A 21733-nucleotide genomic window follows, 5' to 3' on the forward strand; every position below is an offset into this window, starting at 1 on the left:
AAACAATGAAAAGTGACAACGGTAAATGGATCTTTTGAACATGCAGAGAAGCCAAATGTCAGAGATTCATTCAGAGATTGTTTATACTCTACTGAAAATCTTGACACAAGTATACACTCAGTTGCCAGTTTATTAGATACACATGAACAGTAAACTAATATAACAGTGTTCAGGTTTGTTGAAACTGTTTCTAAGAGGTGTGGATACTGTGTGCTCATTCTGGAGGCTGCACTTTGTGCGGCTGTTGACTTGCATTGTCTTATACTGAGAGGTATTTCAGATGAGTCTAGCAGGAAACGGAAGTCACGCACACAATGAGAGAGGGTCGTCATTGTGTTTATTTCCTTTGCTTAACCTGTCGAGGAACCTAAATAACTGCTGTGTTGTAGTGGTTTTCTCCTCAAAATATTTCCCATCAATCGTGCGTCGTAACAGTATAAGTGAACGTGTTTGAGATTGAAGGGACCCTGAATGAAATTAAAACTTTGCTACACTGACAGCATTACATAGCCGCATGTGTCCTCTGGTGAGAGAATAAACCTGTTGGCAAAACAAACACTGTGGGTGTTAGGTGTGTCTGCTGCCATGGTGCCAGAAATACAAGTTAGTTGAGTTTTTTACATTTTCAACAGTGGGAAAGATTGTGCTGACTGAGCAAAGGGGGCGTTGAAATCACACACTGCCTCCCTGTGGTGACACACAGCAATTGCTATTGGCCTGTGTGGAAGTTTCAAATGAGAACTATGAGAGAGAAGGAAGAGACTGAAACAGAGATCTTACACAGTATGTACCTCACAGTCAAACACTGAGCCCAGACATCTTAACTGAGGATCTGGATTAATATCACTGATTATTTGGATTTGGACAGATGATTGAAGCTGTGAAGAAAATAAAAGTTTGCAAATTAAATTCATTTTACCATCTGTGCGAGGGTTGCCGTCATAAGATGATTGCTAGAAATGAGAAAAAAAAACAAACTCACGCTCACTCAACTTATTTGGATACACAAAATATATTTATTTTCCTGACTTTTCTCTATTCATAGCTTTTTAATTTAGCAAAATACTGCAGTTTCACCTCCTCAAGCCTCTAAAAACTATTCAAATGAAATAATCTGAGAAGCGAAAATCCCTCTCTGATTGAACTGCTCACAACTTGCAGACAGAGAACAAGAAATCTTAAGGAGTTACAGGCGAAATAAAAGGTTGATAAACACTGGTGTAGTGTGTGCTCCACCAAAAAAAAGAAAGGTGACATAATTTATTAGCATCATTAAAACAAGTTGAGTAAGAAGACGTAACTGTTTTTTGTCATTTAAGAACAGGTGTTTCACAAGTTAATAAAGTAAGAGACACACAGTCGACTAAAAAAAACACACAGGCTAACTCGTCATCCTGGTTATCATTAGAGTATTAGACACAGTACATTACCTTAGACCACTGAGACCCTGCTGCTTAAATTATATTATAACACTGTAACACTGCAGCGAGATGCATCACAAACACTCAATCAGGGAATACACGGACTCTCCTTAGTGTTATTAACATATGACATAAGTATATGTACAATTTATACATCCATAAAAACAGACTGACTTCAGAGAAATATTTCACAACACACTGTATGTATGAAAGATTCATGTGAAGTGTTGTATGATAAATAAAGAACATCTGACTGAGAGAAACTAAATTATTACATAAGGAAGATGAGTGCTGATGCACGAGCAATATTGAAAACAACTTGTATTTTCTAATCTAAATTAAAAAGAGAGATATACATCTTGTTATGTTATAATCATAAGGAAGAGGAGCTGATGCATAGAAACACATAATAAAACAGTTCCATCTGAGGCTGAAGTGGACTGACGACTCCTAGTATACTCCAGGGCTATTACGAATCCCACAACAGAGCACCATGGTGAAGATCATCTCAAAGATCTACGTGGAATAAAAAAGGACAGAGTGGCTTAATTTAATACGTGTCTGTTCAAACGCCGGTATCCGTATCAGAGCTATTAAAAGCAGGAGAGTCAGGGAAATGTTTCTCACCACAGCTGTGCAAAATAAACACTTTCACTCTGACACTCACCATGATGACGGCAACCACCAAGGCGGCCAGACCGATCAGGTAGAGCTTCTCCGAGAACAGCTCGATCAGCTTATCGTGGCAGCTCTGGGAGTGGACAGAGTAAATAAGCCGCTGTGATAAGTCAGACATTTTTTTACCCCTCACACATCACACACACTGCACTGGATTACATGTAATGGAGATCCGGGTCTGCTGTCAAAACAAAGTGCTGAATATCAGCTACCTCTGACCGCACAACTCTGAATAATTAATCATGTAATCTGTTATCTATGAGCGACTTTATTGTTATCGTATAAAATCTTTATCGTAGGTTGAAGTACTTTAAGTCAATAAAGCACCAACACAACCCTGGGTTAACTTTACTCACTGGTAGAAAACCACCCAGGGCACTAATGTGCTGTTTTCACCCAGTGTTTGTGTTATTTTTTATGTTACTGTTGAATTATTTACCTAAGTAAGTAAAAACTGCATTGTGGTGAACTGTTCTAATCCAATTTAACCCTGTGTATCCTTTGCAGTTTTGAATGTAATATTATTTTGGACCACTAAGAATATTTGTGACAGTTTGGAGGTCAAATTCAAGCTTGTTGTGTCAAAACAACCCACTGGTACTGGGTGAAGTTAACGCAGCATTGTGTCCATATTGGTCCAAAGTGGGTTAGTTTTTATTGAGTGTAGGTGTGAAGCCAAATCTTTGCAAGATTCAGTGAATAAATTGATAAACGAATCAAACAGATATGTCTGTTGTCAGAGGTGCTACAGTGATATGAATTATATTCAATTCAATTACAGTGCAAACCTTATGGAATACATATCTATGTTGTCCCACTGGAATATATCATAATTTTGCCATGACATGGGAAGTGTTTTTTAACATCCATCCCCCCTTTTCTTACCAATGCTGGTCAATTAAACAACTGATGTAAATATTTAATCCAACTTCTTAGCTCAAATTTTTGTTTCACAAAACGTGAAATTCATATTCGTCCCTCCTTCTCCGTCCTATCTATTCTGCAGCTACTGAAAATAGATTTCGAGGATGGATATTTCTATGACAGGGATTTTATAGGTAATGTGTTCTTGAAGAAATCTGTGCATGGCAACCTGAGATTTCCGAAAATCTTCCAGAGACTTTCTGGGACACAAGGTGCTGGCGACTTGTGTAAAGAGAGCAGTGTCATCTCCTTTACCACAGCAGTCGAGCTGAAGGGGAGACAGAGAGCAGAAACAAGACGTCAACTAAATACGTGACAAAACAACTGGTTTAAGGTGGAACCACACCGGATTCCAATTAAGTGGAGATTTTTCATGACGTACCGTGGTGTGGAAAACATCCAGCACCTTGATGGCGGAGTCTTTGCTGGGAGACCCTGAAACGTCCACGGCTTTGATGTACGCAGAGTCGTAGAAGTTGATCAGTTCTTTGGAGATCTGTGGACAGTCGGGAAAGTTGGTTTAGAGATGTAACAACAAACAGAGCAGGTTCGCTGCAGCAGAGGCTGAAAATCAATGCAAACATCAAACATTAACTGCTGCAGCCTTTTGTGTGTGTGTTGCTTACTGTGTCCCTGTTCATGAAACCCCAGATTGCTGCAGCGACTTCACAAGCGAAGAGGATCACCAAAAAGAAGAAGAACTACAGAGAGAAAATTCAAAATTCAATTCATTTAAATACAAGAACAGTTCCTGCTGGACAAATGTCAAGAAGAGGGAAACTCACTGTTCCCAGCAGACACTGAGATTCCTGAATGGCACCGTAACAACCGAGGAAGCCCACAAGCATCATCACAGCCCCGACAGCTATCAGTATGTACACACCTGGAAACACACACACAACAGGAAACGAAGAGTTTAAGGAAATGTAGTTCATCATGGAGGTGTTGTGTCCTTCCACCACCACCTGGGGGCAGCAGTGTGAGACTACTGTGTGCCTGCTGCCCATTTATTGATCCATACATTGTTTGGTAATGGACTTCCTGAATGTTTCTCTTGCCTTCCCTGTAGGATGACATGACATTATTGACATCCTGGAGATAAACAGCTCCCAGATCCCGAGAGAGAGAGAGAGAGAGAGAGAGAGAGAGAGAGAGAGAGAGAGAGGAGGAGCTGACGCTGTTCAGCTGCCAGGCCAGGAAATGCCTTCCAGACACCCCCAACCCCCACAAAACCCGCTTTACACTGACCCCTGACCCCGAGCATTATTCTTCCCCAGGAAACCATGTGAACAACCAGCCACACACACATACACACACCACACACACCTTGTAAGTCAACTCATATAAAAAGAAGAAAAAAATATTATCAAAAATCTATTTATGACCATTGATGACAAAAATATAGTTTCCACAACTTTTGACGACAAACAGGAATGTGCAACAGGCTCCAGTGCAGGTAGTCCAGTAGCAGGAAAAAGTCAATGAATAGTAATAAAGCTCCAGTTACAGCAGAGGTCTGGCTTATGTTGTATGCAGCTTAAAGAAAATGTTCAAGTGAAGGTGAACTGAATCTTGAGACTATAAAAGGTATCATAACAGGCCCCCTATTTTATGTAGACTCCTTTTAATGCATCTGCCACTAGTCTTAAACTGATAATGGTTGTTCAAGATGAGGAAAAACACAGTGGAAAGAAAAATTCAGATTCCTTCATTAAAAAGTTGAAGTAGGAAACAGTAAAAGTAGCAATACTACACAATACAAATACAAGTAAACATCCTGCATTCAAAATTTGACTCTTTTTAAAGTAAAAGTGGTAAAGTATTATCAGAAAAGTTCATTTAAAATAGTAAAAAGTAGTAGAAGTAGACATTATTGTATAAACTATTATATTATTGGTTTACTGTTGTGTGATAATGTGTAAATAATAATTTTAGTCCACTAAAGTACCAGAATCTCTTCTTTTGAGATATCCCCATCTGCAGCCAAAATGGTGCCAAAATTATGTTACACAAACATATACATACATTTTCAACATGTTTAAGGTCATAATCTCAGCAGATCCACAGAAATCTTCACCCTTCTTCTTCACAACTGTCCATAACTCCCAAATTAAAATCCTTTTAGCAAGTGGTGGAAAATATACCAGACACATTTATCCAGGAACTATTTTGAGGTCCTAGTAATTTAGTTGAGCATTTTATACTTGAGCTTCTCTACATTTCCTTTCAACTGAGAGCTATAGTTACTGGTTACTTTTCTGATTATAAAATACAGTTTAGATCAGTGGTTCCCATCAGTTCTGGCTCATGACCCTTTAAAAAAAGCTCTTCTCATATTTCAAATGTATCTGAGGTCGTCCCACCACATAAAGATTTCCTCACTTCTCATTTGGTTTCATTTAAATAATTGCTCAAGAATCAAAGAGGTCAAATTCCCCAATATTTCACAAGATTAAAAAGTACAAACTATGAATACAAATTTATGACCGGCACGTTTTTTCCAACATTAACCATCTCATGACCCCTCAGATTTATCTCGTGACCCTTTGTAGTGAGTCTGGGAACCACTGAAATAAACTACCTGACAAAATATAAAGTTGTGTGTTGGTACTTTTACTCTAGTAAAGGATGTGAATACTTCTTCCACCACTGCTTTTAGCAAGACGATGTGGGAGCAGCCTGTTTCTGGGATTTCTATTCTTACACACATGCGAACAAAACACACACAGCCTCTAATGTAGCTTGACAGAGCGCTCTGAAAGGGACACACAGATCCACTAAGAGACTCTGCAAGCCTCAAACACCTCACACTGTACCTCACATATCACGCTTCAACCCTTCAGCATATTCACATCCACACTCTCTCTTTTTTCTCTCTGCCTCAACTCAGCACCCCTCCTCCTTTATCCTCCCCCCTCTTTCTCTCCCTCCTCTCTTTCTCTTTCAGGACTTGATGTTTGCAATGCGGCAAAGCCGGCATTATTTCCACTGCCTTCCATTACTATGACAACACCCTTTGAGGTTTGAAGGCCATTGAGACTTTGAGGGAGACAGGCAATTTTATACCACCAGGGAAGTTCATTTATTTCTTGTCTCCCATAGTAATCTCCAGAGAGGGGAAAAAGGGGAGGTGAAGACCAGCTGAAAGCCCCATTTGGAATTCTCCCTTTTTTTTTCTCATCCAGTATATCAAAAAAAATAGAGCTGTGAAGCCATGTCCACATTATCAGAGCATGACAACAGTAAACTGAAATGATGCCAATCCCACTGTAATTAAAATGAAATGATGAAATGATTGGGTGGGAGTAAATTATTAAAAAGGCTCTAAACATTCCTCCTGTCATCTTGTTAACACAAAGAGTTGGAGCTAAAGGGGCAGAGCAGACATGTAATTTATCTTTAGCAATTAATCTCCAGCAGTGAGTATTAGAAAGATTAAGTTCACGTCACACAATATGTTTGTAGCCCACCTTCAAAACGGTCAAAGCAGGTTGACGGAACATTTTTGGAAACATGCTTAAGAAAATGTTCTGCCAAACGTTGAGGAGATAAATACCACTGTCATGTATTTACGCTACTCATGAAACTGGAGCCAGTAGGTGGTTATTGTAGCGAGGCATTAAGTTTTGTAGACAGGGGAAACAGCCAACCTGGCTCTGTTCAAAGGTGATAAAATCCACCTGCTAACATATTCTAGAGCTCTTTAATTAACATGTTATGTCTTATTTCTTATCGTCAATGGTCGTCAAAACATTTGTGAGCTCTCTTTGTGCAGGAAGGCAGACTTTGTTACAATGGGCACAGCTCTATGGTAATTTCCAGTCATTTATGCTAAGCTAAGCTAAGCTAGCCGTCTGTTCCCATACGGATACCATTCTCATTTCTGTGTGTTAAGTACTAACCTGTTAGCTTAGCGAAGCACTCAGGCTGTAGATGTGCTGATAGGCAGAATTTGTTGCCAGAGCCATGCTAACTGTTTACCCTTGTGTGAAAACTATAAAAAAAAACTGCTTTTTATGCTAAGCTAAGCTAAGTTAAGCTAAGCTAAGCATCTCCTGGCTATAGTTTCATATTTACTATACAGGCGTGAAATTGGTATTGATTTTCTTATTTAACTCTCGGCAAGAAAGTTAATTTGCACATTTCCCAAAATGTGGAACAATTCCTTTACGTGCCAGTTAAAGTAGTTTAAGTCCAAGTCAAACAGTAGAAATCAGTAGAAAACGGGTGATAGTTGAAGAGTTTCAATGAGTGCAGTTGAACTGTCTGTTAAAGAGTACCAGTAGAAAGCAGCACTTTCTCATTTATTCACAGACCAAAAGATCTTTGTTTGTTGCCATTTTCATGTGGGAGAAATTTCCTGTTTAGACAAAGCAGATTTGGTATCAACAAGGCAGGTTTCAGTAGCTGTGAGGCTTCAGAGAAGTGCGTTCTCTTTGTATAGAATGATATAAACATGCAGTTTTATATTAATATTCAATGCCCCTTCCTTTATAGCTCGCTTACTCACAATGCAACCTTCTTGTTCATTTATTTCAGTTATGAAATAATGCAGAAAAGCTACTTTATATCTGCATTATACATACTGTGTAAAGCAACTGAAACATCTTGTGTGACAAAATCTATCGCACTTAATGTATCTCCTGCAGTACGAGAGGCTGTAGCACCAACCAGACCAGACTACTGACAACTGCCACCAATAATGATTTCATGCACTGGTTAAGAGGTAGGAGAATGTGTATTTCCAGCCTCACATAAATACCAGTTTGGTGTGCCAGCATGCTAAAAACATCCACTCCAAACTCTAATTTGAGGGGTAATGTGCAGATGTACAAGGTTATTTGAATTATGCAAGGGCGTATGTTCAAGAGAGGGGAAAAAAAAAAGAAACATTCCCTTGATCTCGCTTGGGTGGGCCTCTCTTGCCGCCCTGCCTTTAAAATCACGAGTGTGCCTTCTCTCTATAAAAAGCATGGGTTTGTATTCACTCTGTATACTTACTAAGGGGTAAGTATGGGAGAGCAGCAGGAGCCCAAATGTAAATTAGTGGGCTCACTAGAGTTCACCACCACAACAAACCCAGATGATGGACCTTTGAAATGCTTAAATCATATCATGTATTGCAGGTTTTAGGGCCAATCTGTGGAGTGCTGAGGGCAGGGAAGGAGACATGATGATGATTTATGGCTGTAGTTCATGTGGTGAGCTCAAACTGAGGCTCGTATTCCTCAGATACACAGAGAATGTGCTGTAGGCTACTGCATTAATACAAACTCTTGAAAACTTCTATGGATCCAATACTTAAAAGTGCGAGAGAAAGCACATGATGGCTTTATTGGTGCGCCACGTTAGTTAGTCTCTCAGAGGCCACATGTGTCTCAACATCTGTCTGAAGCATCTGGCCTCTCTCTTGAAAGAACCTTGAGCCAGGCACTTATTGAAGTCATAAACACGTATATTTATCGGAGATAGAGAACATCACCTACGGTCATCGACGTAAGAGTGACAGCTGGGTAAAAACACTGAGGTGTAGAAGCCGGCTGTGTCACTCTTAAGTCCCGCTGCGGATTTACGCAGATCCTGTTTCCTGCTCTTTTCTTAGAGGTCACACCGCTCCTTCTATTTCAGGACATTACTCACATGGTTCCAGCTTATTGTGAAAGACAGGTATTTCTGTAAATTAGTGATTGTTCATCGCTTTGTTAGCAAGGAGCTTCCTGTCATGTGGAGAATGAGGAATGAGGACAGAATTCAAGCGAGGGCGAGAGGAAGAATGAGTGGAGCCTCGAGGACGATGTGGAGGACGTACGCTTATCAGGACATGTGGGATGCAAGATGATCGAGCAACTTACAGGAAGTGGATAATAATAACCTATATAATAGTGATGATACAAACAAAAATCTGCAAGTAAAAATGTGAATGTTTCCCTTTTTATACTACTTAACCACTGGTGTTTCTGTGAAGCTACTATTGATGGTGTATACTCACTGATGTAGAAGGTGCTTGGTGCCTGATGGCCTTCAAACTGAAGTATGAGGAGGTTGCTGGTTTGACTGTCATGGCGGAGCCACAGGGCCACTCCCAAGATCACACCTCCGGCCAGCTGTCCAGAAGAGGAAAAGGTTTTATTATTTCATTCCTTCTTTACTTTGGTGAAACAGTGGGGAGGACCAGATTCATTTAAAACGATATTCAAGAGAGATGTTAGCATGAATATTAAAAACCTGTAGTTATTAAGTCTTTTTATATGGTGGCATGACAAGAGTGCTGTGACCTCAGGGGCTCAACTCTCCTGTGACAAAATCAATGTTCAAGCCTCTGTGCAAATGTTTCTCTGTGTGCGTGTCATCCGTGAGTCAGTGAACTGCGCACTGCCCCTTAAGAGAAGTGATGAGCGGACATCCTGACACCTTAGTGACCACAGCACTGGCCATGTCCTCACAACACTGTTTTAAGCCAACTCAGCTTTAACCCTGTTGATCTAAGGCACAAATCCCATCATAAAAGAGTTATTATATAAAAGCTGGTGGAAAATAACTGCTGAAGGATCAGATTCTGAGGAACTTATTGTTCATGTGCTGACGCTCTTTTTCTTTATGTTCATATCAAGATATCTGCATATATAGGGCCGTGACTGCACTCCATTGTTCTCCAAGAAGCAGGAAACTGAATTCTCGACATGAAAAATAGCAAAATGAGGAAGAGAGGGCTCAGTTTTCACAATGACAGACACAGAAGCAAAATCAACAGAGGAAACACTCCATCAAGTGCGGCGTGTCCAGGATATGGTGATTCTTACACTCATCTAAAAAAAGATGACTGCTCTGTACAAACAAACTGAGTGGAAATTCAAAAACAAGGCACCAATACTGACTGTGCAAGGCCACAAGTAAACACATAAAGTGAACGGCACATCTGCAGGAAGTCTGCTGTGATGTAATGAAGTGTAAAAGGCAGACAGCAGCATTAGACTGCTGAACTACTGTGGCTGGTTCCTTGTAGCTGAAATGACTTTTTCAGAAAACAAGACAGACTGGAATAGAGTTCAGTCTGAGGGGTGAACGTACAATAAGGGAATAATAAAAGCGCACCATCGGATGAGGCGTTTTCCTGGGCTCTTTGAAGGTTCAAAGTCAGCAAACAGTGGTGGTGACCAGGTAGGAACAAAGGAAATGTCAGAGGGGAAACCGCTCTCCCCTCCCCCAGAAACCTCTTTCGTCATGTGTGTTCAATCTGACTAGAACAAGACCCCTCAAAATAATAAGAAACCATCCAATAACTGAGTAAACTTGCATTCAATTTTCCATCCATCAACTTTGTGTGAATCAAGTACTCCAGATTTCTCAATCAACATGAGTTGATTCACCAAATGATGGATCTAAAGCAGAGTTAAAGTGAGACATGCTGGAGGAAAATCGCCTGTGTTATCCCGGTGAGAAGGCTGAGGAGACTGAAGCCCACCCAGCCTGAAGTGCTCCTCTCTCCTTCCCCTCCAGCCACCTTGCTCTGGTGCTCGACCATGCAGAAAATAAGTGTTGATGAAGGGTAAGAACATTTCCACTCCTGCCTGGCCAAGTTTGTGTGTGGCTCTGCCTTCTCACAGACTCAGCAGCATAATTAACACAGCAAGGCGGGAAACTCTGTGGATCTCCCTCAAAATGTATCATTGATCAGCTTTGAGCCCTGAGCCACACAGATGAGTAAATGTGCAGCTGTTACTGCATCACACATTAGGAGAAAGTTTGAAGAAAGCAGCAAACATCAAAAGCAACTTCAGAGTAAAATATGTTCAACTCACCCAGAAAATAAAATTAAAGAAAAACAACATGTATTTAATGCATTTCGTGCAGCCCGCCACAGCCATGTTGACAGTTTTTATCAGCTCGTCCTTTTGCTCAAATCAAACAGTCGGTGAGGCCAGTCTGCTGTCCCGGATCACACAGTCTCTGCCAGAGGACTCACTTTATTCAGGCCAGTAAGTGCCTCTGTGCTGCAAACTCCTCCTTTATAATCAGGAGTGAAAACCGAGACGGAGAACTGCCCACCGACTGAAGCGGCCCTAAAATCAGGGAGCCCTACTTCTCTGTTGCTCCGCAACTTTGAAACTGTGTTATTGTGGTCAGAAGAAATGTAGAGCAAGCTCAGGAGCGTTACCACGTTTTATCTGAGACAAGTGAGCCGAACGAAAGGAGGAAAACACTCGACTATCTTAATAAAACATGACAGAAAGCTGCATCAAAATGCACATGATGTTAAGATTTCCTGTCATCTATATTTTCACTTTTGCAATAATTCTGTTTATGGTGGGGGAAAAAAAAAGCTATAACCATATTGATGTTAAATCCTTCATCCTGGATCTGGATGCGCATCAAAAACTAAGCATTTGCTTTTTAACTTATGGCCTCATTCTCCATATATTTAAGCTTTTCACATGAACGGAGAAACATACAAAACAAAATAAAAGGGACCCATAATTACCCTCTTTGCAGGGAGCACTGGTGCCCTCTGCTGGCACATGAAACACAGGCGGAGGCCAATTATTACACACATCAAGTTCAGCACAAAGAGTTGCGCAAAAAAACATGTAATTCTCCCAACTCTGATTTTAAAACATCGACGCCGTGTCACACGGTCATGCAGGCCGTAAACAAGCCGATTAGCACCCAGTAAATCACGGATCTATAAGAAAGTGTATGATCGATCATCACTCTGTTTGATGTTATGGGCGGATCTGCGCGTTCATAACTCCAGGGTCACACCTTCTCCTGTGCGTAAAGACGATGACACCTCCTCCCATACATCTCCACCCCGTTACACCACCATCACCCCCAGCAGCTGACCGACCACAACCCTCCGAGCCACGACGTTAAGTGAGAGGGGAGAAGAAAAATGGCAACTTGAGCAGCACTAATTGGAGAACTTGACAGCGCGTTTAAACAAATGCGGGGTCCCTCACTGGGCATGCTCCATCTGATCTGAGAGGAGAGCTGGGCACGGTGTGGATAACAGGCAGTTTGGCCGCTTTTCTGAAGAGGACTGTCGCCCTCTCATCTCTGATTTTATTTTCTATGTTCTCTCCCCCCCACGACCACGCAGCACAGAAAGCAGCATTAGACTGCGGATGTTTTTCTTCACAATGATGCATGAATGAAAGGGAAAGTTCCTGAGCAGGAGTGCGTCTCTCTGCGGAGACAAAGACCTGCTGTTCGGTGTCGGTGCGTCGGTAAACGCAGAGGAGGAGGAGGAGGAAGAGGAGGAAGAGGAGAAGCGGGCTGAGCGTCGGTGTGAAGGAGGTGAGTGGGTCTGTAGGCAGCCACGGGAGCAGCGCCGAGCCTCCATCGGGAGCTGCCGGACAGGCGCTGTCCGCTCAGCACCACCGCAGTCACCTTGCTGTGAAAGTCACAAACCTGCTCAGGACCGATCTGATCAATCACCGCAACTTGTGTAGTCCAATGAGCTGGGTTTATTCTGCTGGAGGAGGAGGGGAGGGGGATTGCCAGCGTCTGTCCATTAATCTCGACATCTTGGATTTACCGACGATGTGACGTCCATTCTTAATGTAATGTCATTGGCTGCAATCATTTTGGATTTCGATTCTATACCCTCCGGTGCGTCTGGCAGCTATACGCGCTTCTGATCCTCCAGTTGCATGGCAGGCGCTGCTAGAAAATACAGCGTGTAGTGGGGATGTAGCCTGGTGCGTGTCAAGCATTTCTTTCATAGGTGGTGAGGAACGACAGGTTGCTTCGTGCGCTGCTTCCCTTAATTGAAGAATTATTGTTTCCCTCAGTCTGATCCCTGATGTGCATGGTCGCACGGCGCGCCTAGGCTTACCTTTGCGATGAAGGGCACTTATTGGAGAAATGCCTAGGGGACGCAATGGGCCTGAGCGACGACAAGGATCGCATTGTGATAAACGTGGGAGGGATCAGACATCAGACATACCGCAGCACCCTGCGCACCCTACCTGGCACTCGCTTGTCCTGGCTGGCCGAGCCTGATGCACCCAACCACTTTGACTATGATGCCAAAATCGAGGAATTCTTCTTCGACCGCCACCCCGGCGTGTTTGCACATATCCTTAATTACTACAGGACAGGTAAACTGCACTGCCCGGCTGATGTCTGCGGGCCCCTCTATGAGGAGGAACTGGCCTTCTGGGGCATTGATGAGACAGACGTGGAGCCATGCTGCTGGATGACCTATCGCCAGCACCGGGAGGCAGAGGAGGCCCTTGATAGTTTCGGCGGGGGGGGCCTGTTAGACTTGGCGAACGAGGATCAGGAGCCAGAGCTGGAGCATGCTGAGGATGATGTGGATGAAATGACAAGGCGGTTGGCGCATGGAGACACTCATGATGCCAGGAGCGGGAGCCTGTGGAGCCGCTGGCAGAAACGTGTTTGGGCCCTGTTCGAGGACCCTTACTCCTCTAAATATGCAAGGGTGAGTTGCTTTCATATCTGCGATGTTTGCCATTGCTTTGTTCTGTCTATTGAACTTTAGATTTGACACCTATCAGAAGCACATTCTGGCCTTTTTGTGTCTCATTGCTGGTTTGAAACAGTCAAAGCTGCATGAGCAGAAAGTTAGTGGTGGATCTGCCTTGATGGTGAAACAAAGATTGATGGATCTGGGATGTTTAGAGAGGCTCCTGATGACCTTGAAATTGCCCTCCCACGGGTCTCCACAGCAGGGATGTGACTGTACAGAAAAGTAGGAGAGGGGGAAAAAAAAATCAACCAAAGAGGTCATCTGTCAAAATCATTTACATGCTGATCATCACTCCCACCCTGCTCCATCTCGCAGGAGGGGATAAAGAAACTCACTGTGACTCTCACAGGTCTTTGGATTGATATTTCCAGGACACAAGGATCCCTGGGCTGCCTGGCTCTTTGGTTAAATGGGTCAGCTACACATTAGGAAACCAGATCTTTGGCACCACCAGAATTTTAGTGGCAGACCTCCAGACAAAAACTAGGTTGTTGTTAGAGGTGACATTTTTGGTTTGTTATGGGCACTTTTCCATCTGGGCGCAATGCCTCTAGATGGTGACAATGAAAATGACTTTACACCTCCTGATTTTTCTGTTTTTTGACCGCTGTGCTGCATGCTGGTTTAACAGCTGTAGTGGACTGATTGGTGTAATTATTTATCAGGCCCCATCCAGTAAGTGTAAACTGTATTGACACGTTCTCACTCTTACAGCAAGCATTAGTGAAAGTGGTTTAACAACCACCACACAAACACACACACACACACTTCAGATTTCACCTTCTGCATGGAGGGAGATTTCCCAAACCAGAAAACTCCTCAGATGTGTTCTACATTTGTCAGTGAGCAAGACAAAGCAGAGAGCGAGGATTGACAGCGCTCCACTAAGACTGGCAAGAAGATTAATTAGAACTGAGCCTCAGAGTTAATTACAGCCTCTATTCACAGTGGATACATCAGTGGAAAACCCTTGTCACTGCATATCACTGTAGGCCTGTGGTTTGCCAGCAACAGTGAGAATTAGCCAATAAGGAGCAAACAATCTTCGCCTGTCACCCTCCCTCCAGGCCACACTGTTCCTAACTGTCACAAAGACACATAATTTGCCATAAGAGGTGATCTGATAGGATGCAGCGTTTGTTTAACAGTTTGAAGGGTGGGATGTTCGGAGGGCTGAGAGAGCCAGTGTGTCAGGAGGCATCAGCAGTCATGAGAGTGGCTTATAAGAATGAGGCGTTATCACACCGAAGCAGTGATGGTGATGTTTGTTTTTCAACTCTCTTGCTGACTAATGTACATACTGTAGGCTGGACAAAATGACAAGAGCAGCTGTCAATGAGGACAGCAACTAAGGACAGTTTTCTTCATCAAGATATCTGACAATTATTTTCTGGACTGGCTGAATAATATATTTGGAACAGAAAATGGTGAAAAAATGCGCAACATGACTCTCTAAAGCCTGAGTTGATGTGTTCAAACAGTTTGTTTTGTCTGACGAACTGTCCAAAACTCAGAGATTCAGTTTACAATCAGAGAAAACTAAGAAAGCCAGAAATCATTCTCATCTTAGAAGCTGAAACCAGATGATTTGAGGACGTTTTTTGCTATAAAAAACGTATGAGATTATCAAAATTGTTTACATAACTGTTTTAGCTCTATTGTATACCTAAATTGTCAAAAATATCTGTTCATACTGCACCGGCAATGCATTGACAGAGCCAGGTTAACTTATGAGAATGTCCCTGAGAAAAAATTAGCCGTGTGTTTGAGGAAATTTTAGTTCATCTTATTCAGGAATATGCACCATGTAGATTTAGACACGAAACCTCCGAACTAATTCTCTAATCATTAAAATACTAAATCTATCGATGGTTTTTGGGGCCCCTGAAGCTCCACAGGCCACTTGCCTGCTTTGCATAATCCAGCTGGTTCCAGTCTGTGTGGCTGAACTGGATAGTTTTCGATCTAGGTTGAACTTGTTATTTTGTGCAGTACATACTGTAGAGGGGGTGGACAAAACAATATTACGCAATCCAATACAACAACACCACATACTGTACTCTGTACTAATGCCTCAGAAGTTGACACAAATTCTCTCTCACTCCAACAAAGGCTGAACATTAGCTTTCCTTTTGTATTTGACTGCATTAAAATGTCAGGTGTTCCTTTTGTCCACTCTATTTGTATATTCAAAAGATGGATATTTCATACAGAATTTAAAGAGAGTAAAAAAACCCAGAAAACCATTCACAGCCATTGTAAAATGTGTGAATTACAACAGATCTCCATCTTCATCAAAACTGGTGTGGCCTCTTTGTTCAGTGTGAGTTGTCTCAGTGAGCAAAGAGGATAGCCCGTGAGAGAGGGCAGTCAGTGCGCTGTAGTCTCCGCTATCACACAGTTTCCATCCAGACCATCATACTAACATAGATGGGAAGCAGACATTCATAAGCAGCAGTGATTTCCTCAGCGCAATGCGATGAATTGCCAGTGATGAGATGATATGACGAGGGCCTGTTTTCCATCTCGTGCTGCCTGCACGCCTTAGTGACACACTGTGAACGGACTCGACTGACTAAGATGCTGCGTTTCCTTTGCTCAGTGGAATATATGTCAGACCTCCTCATGCCCAGACATGTCCTCCTCGATGCCATTCACTTCTCCTCCCAGCTGCTTAACGATGCTGCGCATTAGTCTGAGCCTCACTTACTCTCATAAAGACATCTTCATGCATGGACAAACTGCTATTGATCCAACTTTTGTGATTCATGGTGATGGTTAAGTAGCTATCCACTCTTCCTGTCTGCCTTTGTCCACCATCTTTGATCTACTGACTTCAGATTCCCATGGAAGATATAGCTGTTTTTAACTCCATTAAAACTACAGTAAAGTACATGAGCTGTAACATACAGCAAACCAGTAAAGTATGATGAAAGGAAGATAACGTGGCCACGGATTAAATCAATACTCAGGAGAGAATACCGTATCTGTTACACCCATGTAGTATGTATCAGAAATAGCAGAGCCTAAATGTGATGAAATGTGATCATCTAATCAATACATAATGAAGGCTAAAGTACACTTATGCCATTAAGGGAAATATAGGTTTCTGTCCTCATCTCAGCGAGCCTCTCAGCTCAGTACAATTCCCAAGAGTTGTTCATCTGGACGGCATGACCTTGTGTAGGGAAGACCGGCTCTAGTGTTGGTGCTGAAGGGAAGAGCCCCAGCTAAATTTAGTCACGGCGGTTGACACTAATGTCGCAACTGCTGCTCCCGCTGTTCGCTTTTTGTAATTCTGCAAGTAGCATACCCTTGATGACCTTGAGTTGTGGCAGGAGGAAGAGAAGCAAGAACGGCGAGCTTGCATTGATTGTCCCTTGTACAATGACACTTCTGAATCAAGACACATAGGCAGCAGAGAGCGGGGAAGGGGGATGGGGGGTGTGTCAATGCCACTGTCACTGTCAAACCACTGTCTCAGATAATAGATTGAATTGCATTGTGTCGTGCTAAGAATTGATGCTGGCCTGTCAAGCTTGATTACATTGCATGAATTACTGTGTGTCTCTGTCCTTCTTCCCCCTGCCCACCGTCTCCCTCCTCTCTCCCCTCTTTTTCTTCTTCTGCATCGTCCGTATATTTCCTGCTCAGTGGGTGGCTCTGGCCTCGCTGTTCTTTATTCTGGTGTCCATCACCACCTTCTGTCTGGAGACCCACGAGGCCTTCAACCCCATCGTCAACCGCACTGAGCACGAGGTGGTGGACAACATCACAGTGGAGCACACCTACCAGGAGACTAAGACTGCGCTCTACCTCACCTACATTGAAGGCGTTTGTGTGGTGTGGTTCACGTTTGAATTTCTAATGCGAATAACTTTCTGCCCAAATAAATTTGACTTCATTCGGAACGCCCTGAACATCATCGACTTTGTGGCAATCCTGCCCTTCTACCTAGAGGTCGGCCTCAGCGGGCTCTCTTCCAAGGCAGCTAAGGACGTGCTGGGTTTCCTGAGAGTCGTCCGCTTTGTGCGGATCCTGCGTATCTTCAAGCTGACCCGTCACTTTGTGGGACTGAGGGTGCTGGGCCACACGTTGAGGGCCAGCACCAATGAGTTCCTGCTCCTCATCATCTTCCTCGCTCTCGGTGTCCTCATCTTTGCTACAATGATCTATTACGCTGAACGGATTGGAGCCAACCCCAACGACCCTCGAGCCAGTGAGCACACGCACTTCAAGAACATCCCGATCGGATTCTGGTGGGCTGTGGTGACCATGACGACCCTCGGCTATGGAGACATGTACCCTCAGACAACCTCTGGTATGCTGGTCGGAGCGCTGTGCGCCCTAGCAGGTGTGCTGACCATCGCCATGCCCGTTCCTGTGATTGTTAACAACTTTGGAATGTATTACTCGTTGGCCATGGCAAAACAGAAACTACCAAAGAAAAAAAATAGGCATATCCCTCGGGCACCCCAACCAGGTTCTCCAAACTTCTGTAAGTCAAGCATCAGCTCCCAACCTCAGAGCCCATTGGCCCATGACGACGTTTTCGAGATAAAGTTTCAAGGTAAGAAACAAACACGATATATACTCTGATGTATTGTTGTCTCATCACTTATCTGTCCTCCTAAAGCAGCAGGATCACTTTTCAGCTGTTTCATTGTTTGTCTGTTCCCACACTTCAATCAGCTGATGATTCAGGCATGAGATTAAACAAAAGCGTTTCCCACTGAAAACAATCAATAAAATATGTGATGAAAAGCATATTTTACTCTGGATAGGAGAATAGAGAGATTGAGGCAGACCGTGAGTAATCCTGCTATTGATTTTACACTCCTTAATGCAGTGATTCACTCCTCCTCTCTCTTAAGACTAACTGAGAGTCTGTAATCATCCCGTATTTGTAATGTTAAGAACATGTAAGGAGACACTGGAGTCACTTGATTTCATCTTGCATTCAAAGATATATTGACCTTTGATATGGTGTGCGCTCAAAAACTGAACAACGGAGTGCATGGGGAAAGTGCAAGGCAAACATTAGAGAGCCACTAAACAGTATTATTGTACGAGTTAATCCCTCTGTGCATTCAGGTCATAGAGTGTGAAAACTGAAGATATATTAAAAACAACAGCGCTTAAATTCTGAAAAAGCTGGGATATGAAAGCAGGTTTTTTTCCCCCTTGTTTTTCTTTTCTTTCCGTTATTGTTTTCTTATAAGATTCCAAGCTGAACGGTGAGGCAGCTAACGCAGCTCTGGCCAACGAAGATTGCCCTCATATAGACCAGGCCATATCTCCGGAGGAAATCTTCAGCCCCAGCGAGAGAGAGCGGCCCTGCTTCCTGGTCACCACAGCTGAACGCCCCAACCACACAGGGGGCAGAGTGAGGAGGGGTACGTACAGTAACAGCCAATCACAGGCCCCTGTAAGACACTAACACCCTGTAGACAGGACACGCTCTTTTTTCTCCTCTTTGCGGAGTGTTACACCTCAGTTCTTCACAGACACACACTAACACACACTCACGCACACAACTACAAACCTCTTATTACAGGCTGCACACACTTTCACAGCAGCTGCTCTTTCCTCAATCATCCCTTTGGAAAATGTATATATTCCAAGTCACAAAAACATCTGTTCAGGCCAAGCACAATCACCACAAATGTCAATAATAATTGTCCACATTTACACAATATATTTTTTGATACCATGCATAATGTAATACCCCTATTTATTTACAAGTAAGAAAGCTATTTTCGAGATTTATATTATCTAGAATGTGTTGTCTTACATGCCTAAGAAAGTACTATGTGCTATGTGCGTACCATGTATGTATATGTGTTTTAATGATAAATACCATGCAGGATCCTGACTTATGAGTGCATTGCTCTTGACCATAACGGTGCATGAAGTGTCTTGCTGATGGGTGCTATCAGTATGGTGAAGGAGCACAACACAGATGGAAGAAGGCTAATATCAAGTTTTTTCATCAATATTATAAAGAGCCAAATTCTAATTTAGTGATTTTTACACTTTAATATCAGGGTTAAACCCTTTTTGCTTAGTTATTTAATATGAATCTACTAAACATTCCTCTAAGAAAGTCACTTTAGTTTCCAGCTGTGTGTGCAGCCAGCACATCAGCAGTAAATGGCGTACAGTATGAAATTCTACCTGTAGCTGAGAATACATTCCCTGCCTGAGGTGCCTACCTTTTCGAGTCTTTTATAGTGTTATACTCCAAACCATTCCAGTACCACCCGGTGCATGCTGTTGTACTCCTGATGCACTCAATGCATGGAGAATAATAATCTGTCTCAAGTCTGTGTTGACCTGTTTCTTTGGAGACAAAAACAAGAAAGCAACAGGTGTAGTATTACCAGTGAGAACACCAAAAGATTTTGTCATGGATTCAGTGCTGCAGTGTACTCAGAACGTTCTCTGTTTTTCAACTGAAGGTTATGAAAAGCCTTGGAGCCTTAACAGCATGTCTGGCATGAGCGGGGATGCCTCTGGAGTGTCCTCAGTGTCCGCCCTGCCCTGCAGCCCACCCTGTCTAATGCAGCACTCACATTCTCCCATCCCATCCATTATGTAGCATGGTTGAGTAGCAGACACAATGCCATTGGAAGGCCAGTCCACACTTCTCCTTCTTATCTTTTCCTGTCAGATTTTGCTTTTACACTTGCCTTCGCTCCTGCTTTTTTCCATTTTTATTTCTTTATTTTTCTGAAGAAAAAACTGTATTAACTGTGCTAATACTCAAGCTACCCAAGTGTTCTCCTTGGGTGTGTCATCATATCCAACACTAGAAAACATTGGCACATGCCACTCTGCATGGGTCACCTCAGTTGTAGACAAAGCACTGTTCTACTTCTACCACAGGCTAACCCCACTCTTTCCTTGTGTTTACATCATTGCCTGTTGCTCTGTTGCTTTTGATCTCACATACTCTTCTGCCAGTAACTTTTATCTCATCTGCTTTTTACAATTCTGTGAAAGAAATTTTCATAAGATGTAACCCCTGCTAATAATATGCTGGTCATTAACAATACATGGCTTTTAAACATATCCGACAGGTATCATTGCCAGCTGTTAAGGAAACTCCTCTTAAGTGCTTTGTACGTTGCAAAGTAGAGACGTTATCATTCTGAAAGTGCAATCCAGACGAGACTCAATGTTATCTGAGTGGCCATTTAAAAAAAAAAAAAAAAAAAACACTTTTGAACATGATGTTCATGATGTCCAATGCAATATGGAGATGATGACAATTCCTATGATACTACTAATGATTACATCTAATGTCAACAGAACTAAAACTGTTTGTTCATTTGCATGAACTGCATGAGAAATTATGTTCAACAAGCTAAGAAGCTAACTGTATCGCAGTACCTGTAAGAAAAAAACTAACTTTTTCTTTCAAAAGCTTCTAAAGCTTTGTCATTTTTTATGCATTTTGAGACAGCTTTACAAGAGACTCAGTCATAGCAGAGATTTTTATGTAGCTGCCATTCTTTGCCTTTCCCCAAATTCATATATTTATTTTCTTGTATTTATTTGACTGGGGCCTCCCACTAAAGTAGTGTGATTTAACTTGAACAATCTGTCATAAAGCCAACTAATGCTGTTATGAGCATAAATAGTTTTTATACAAATATATTTACTGGTGGTTTTTAAGTAGTAGTCTGCAGCAACTTCTATTACTGCTGTCATGCCTAAATTAAGGCAAGACTCATGAATTATAAAACAACGGTGCCTTCGTACCTGGTGAGGCAAAGTAAACGTGAGTAATAAATTGACATGATACAACATAAGTGCTCCCAGTGTAGCATCAATACACTTTATACCATGCTCATAACAGTGTAATGAAAGCTTTATTTTATAGGGTGCACCTTACCTTTTGCACCACCCTCGTACCCTCGATCACAGTAAAAGCACCCTCTTGGTTGTTGTTACACCGTCCGATTCATACCAGGATTTAACCTTTAGAGGGGTACATAGCTCCAAGCAGGAAATAACAACCGAACATACTGACTTTATAGTCCCCATCTCAAGAAATTTTTGTATGATAAAGCACAAATTATTGTTAAAGGGGACCAGGCAACTCTACAGAGCCAAAATATATTGAGTTACGATCAACCAGAGATGTCACGATGACTCCTGCAGTATGTATGTCTATTGATTTAAAACATCAATACTGTTACTGTTACATGTA

General features: G+C 42.4%; 2 protein-coding genes across 2 annotated transcripts; one reads left to right on the forward strand and one right to left on the reverse strand.

The window, feature by feature from the left end:
- Positions 1-1063: 1063 nt before the first annotated feature.
- LOC139201463 (CD81 antigen-like) lies at positions 1064-10985 on the reverse strand. Its single transcript, XM_070830789.1, has 8 exons — positions 10823-10985; positions 9013-9127; positions 3809-3906; positions 3650-3724; positions 3406-3519; positions 3193-3291; positions 2089-2172; positions 1064-1937 (listed from the first exon to the last, which is right to left on the reverse strand). Exons 1-8 carry the CDS (start codon positions 10886-10888, stop codon positions 1872-1874), a joined length of 717 nt encoding a protein of 238 aa, XP_070686890.1. The 5' UTR covers positions 10889-10985; the 3' UTR covers positions 1064-1871.
- A 1918-nt stretch (positions 10986-12903) lies between these two features.
- kcnc1b (potassium voltage-gated channel, Shaw-related subfamily, member 1b) lies at positions 12904-20116 on the forward strand. Its single transcript, XM_070830710.1, has 4 exons — positions 12904-13467; positions 17170-18085; positions 18738-18911; positions 19977-20116. Exons 1-4 carry the CDS (start codon positions 12904-12906, stop codon positions 20114-20116), a joined length of 1794 nt encoding a protein of 597 aa, XP_070686811.1.
- Positions 20117-21733: the final 1617 nt, after the last annotated feature.

This window comes from Pempheris klunzingeri, chromosome 5 (assembly GCF_042242105.1).
Source record: "Pempheris klunzingeri isolate RE-2024b chromosome 5, fPemKlu1.hap1, whole genome shotgun sequence".
NCBI lineage: Eukaryota > Metazoa > Chordata > Actinopteri > Acropomatiformes > Pempheridae > Pempheris > Pempheris klunzingeri.

Bases quoted from the DNA above. Each gene is read 5' to 3' on its own strand.
- LOC139201463 (XM_070830789.1), bottom strand. From the start codon at position 10,888: ATGGCTGTGGCGGGCTGCACGAAATGCATTAAATACATGTTGTTTTTC. The intron at 3,725-3,808 runs GTGAGTTTCCCT...TTCTCTCTGTAG, and splicing joins CTCAGTGTCTGCTGGGAACA to TTCTTCTTCTTTTTGGTGAT. The intron at 3,520-3,649 runs GTAAGCAACACA...GACTGTCCACAG, and splicing joins GTTTCATGAACAGGGACACA to ATCTCCAAAGAACTGATCAA.
- kcnc1b (XM_070830710.1), top strand. From the start codon at position 12,904: ATGGGCCTGAGCGACGACAAGGATCGCATTGTGATAAACGTGGGAGGG. The intron at 13,468-17,169 runs GTGAGTTGCTTT...TTTCCTGCTCAG, and splicing joins ACTCCTCTAAATATGCAAGG to TGGGTGGCTCTGGCCTCGCT. The intron at 18,086-18,737 runs GTAAGAAACAAA...TTTTCTTATAAG, and splicing joins TTTCGAGATAAAGTTTCAAG to ATTCCAAGCTGAACGGTGAG.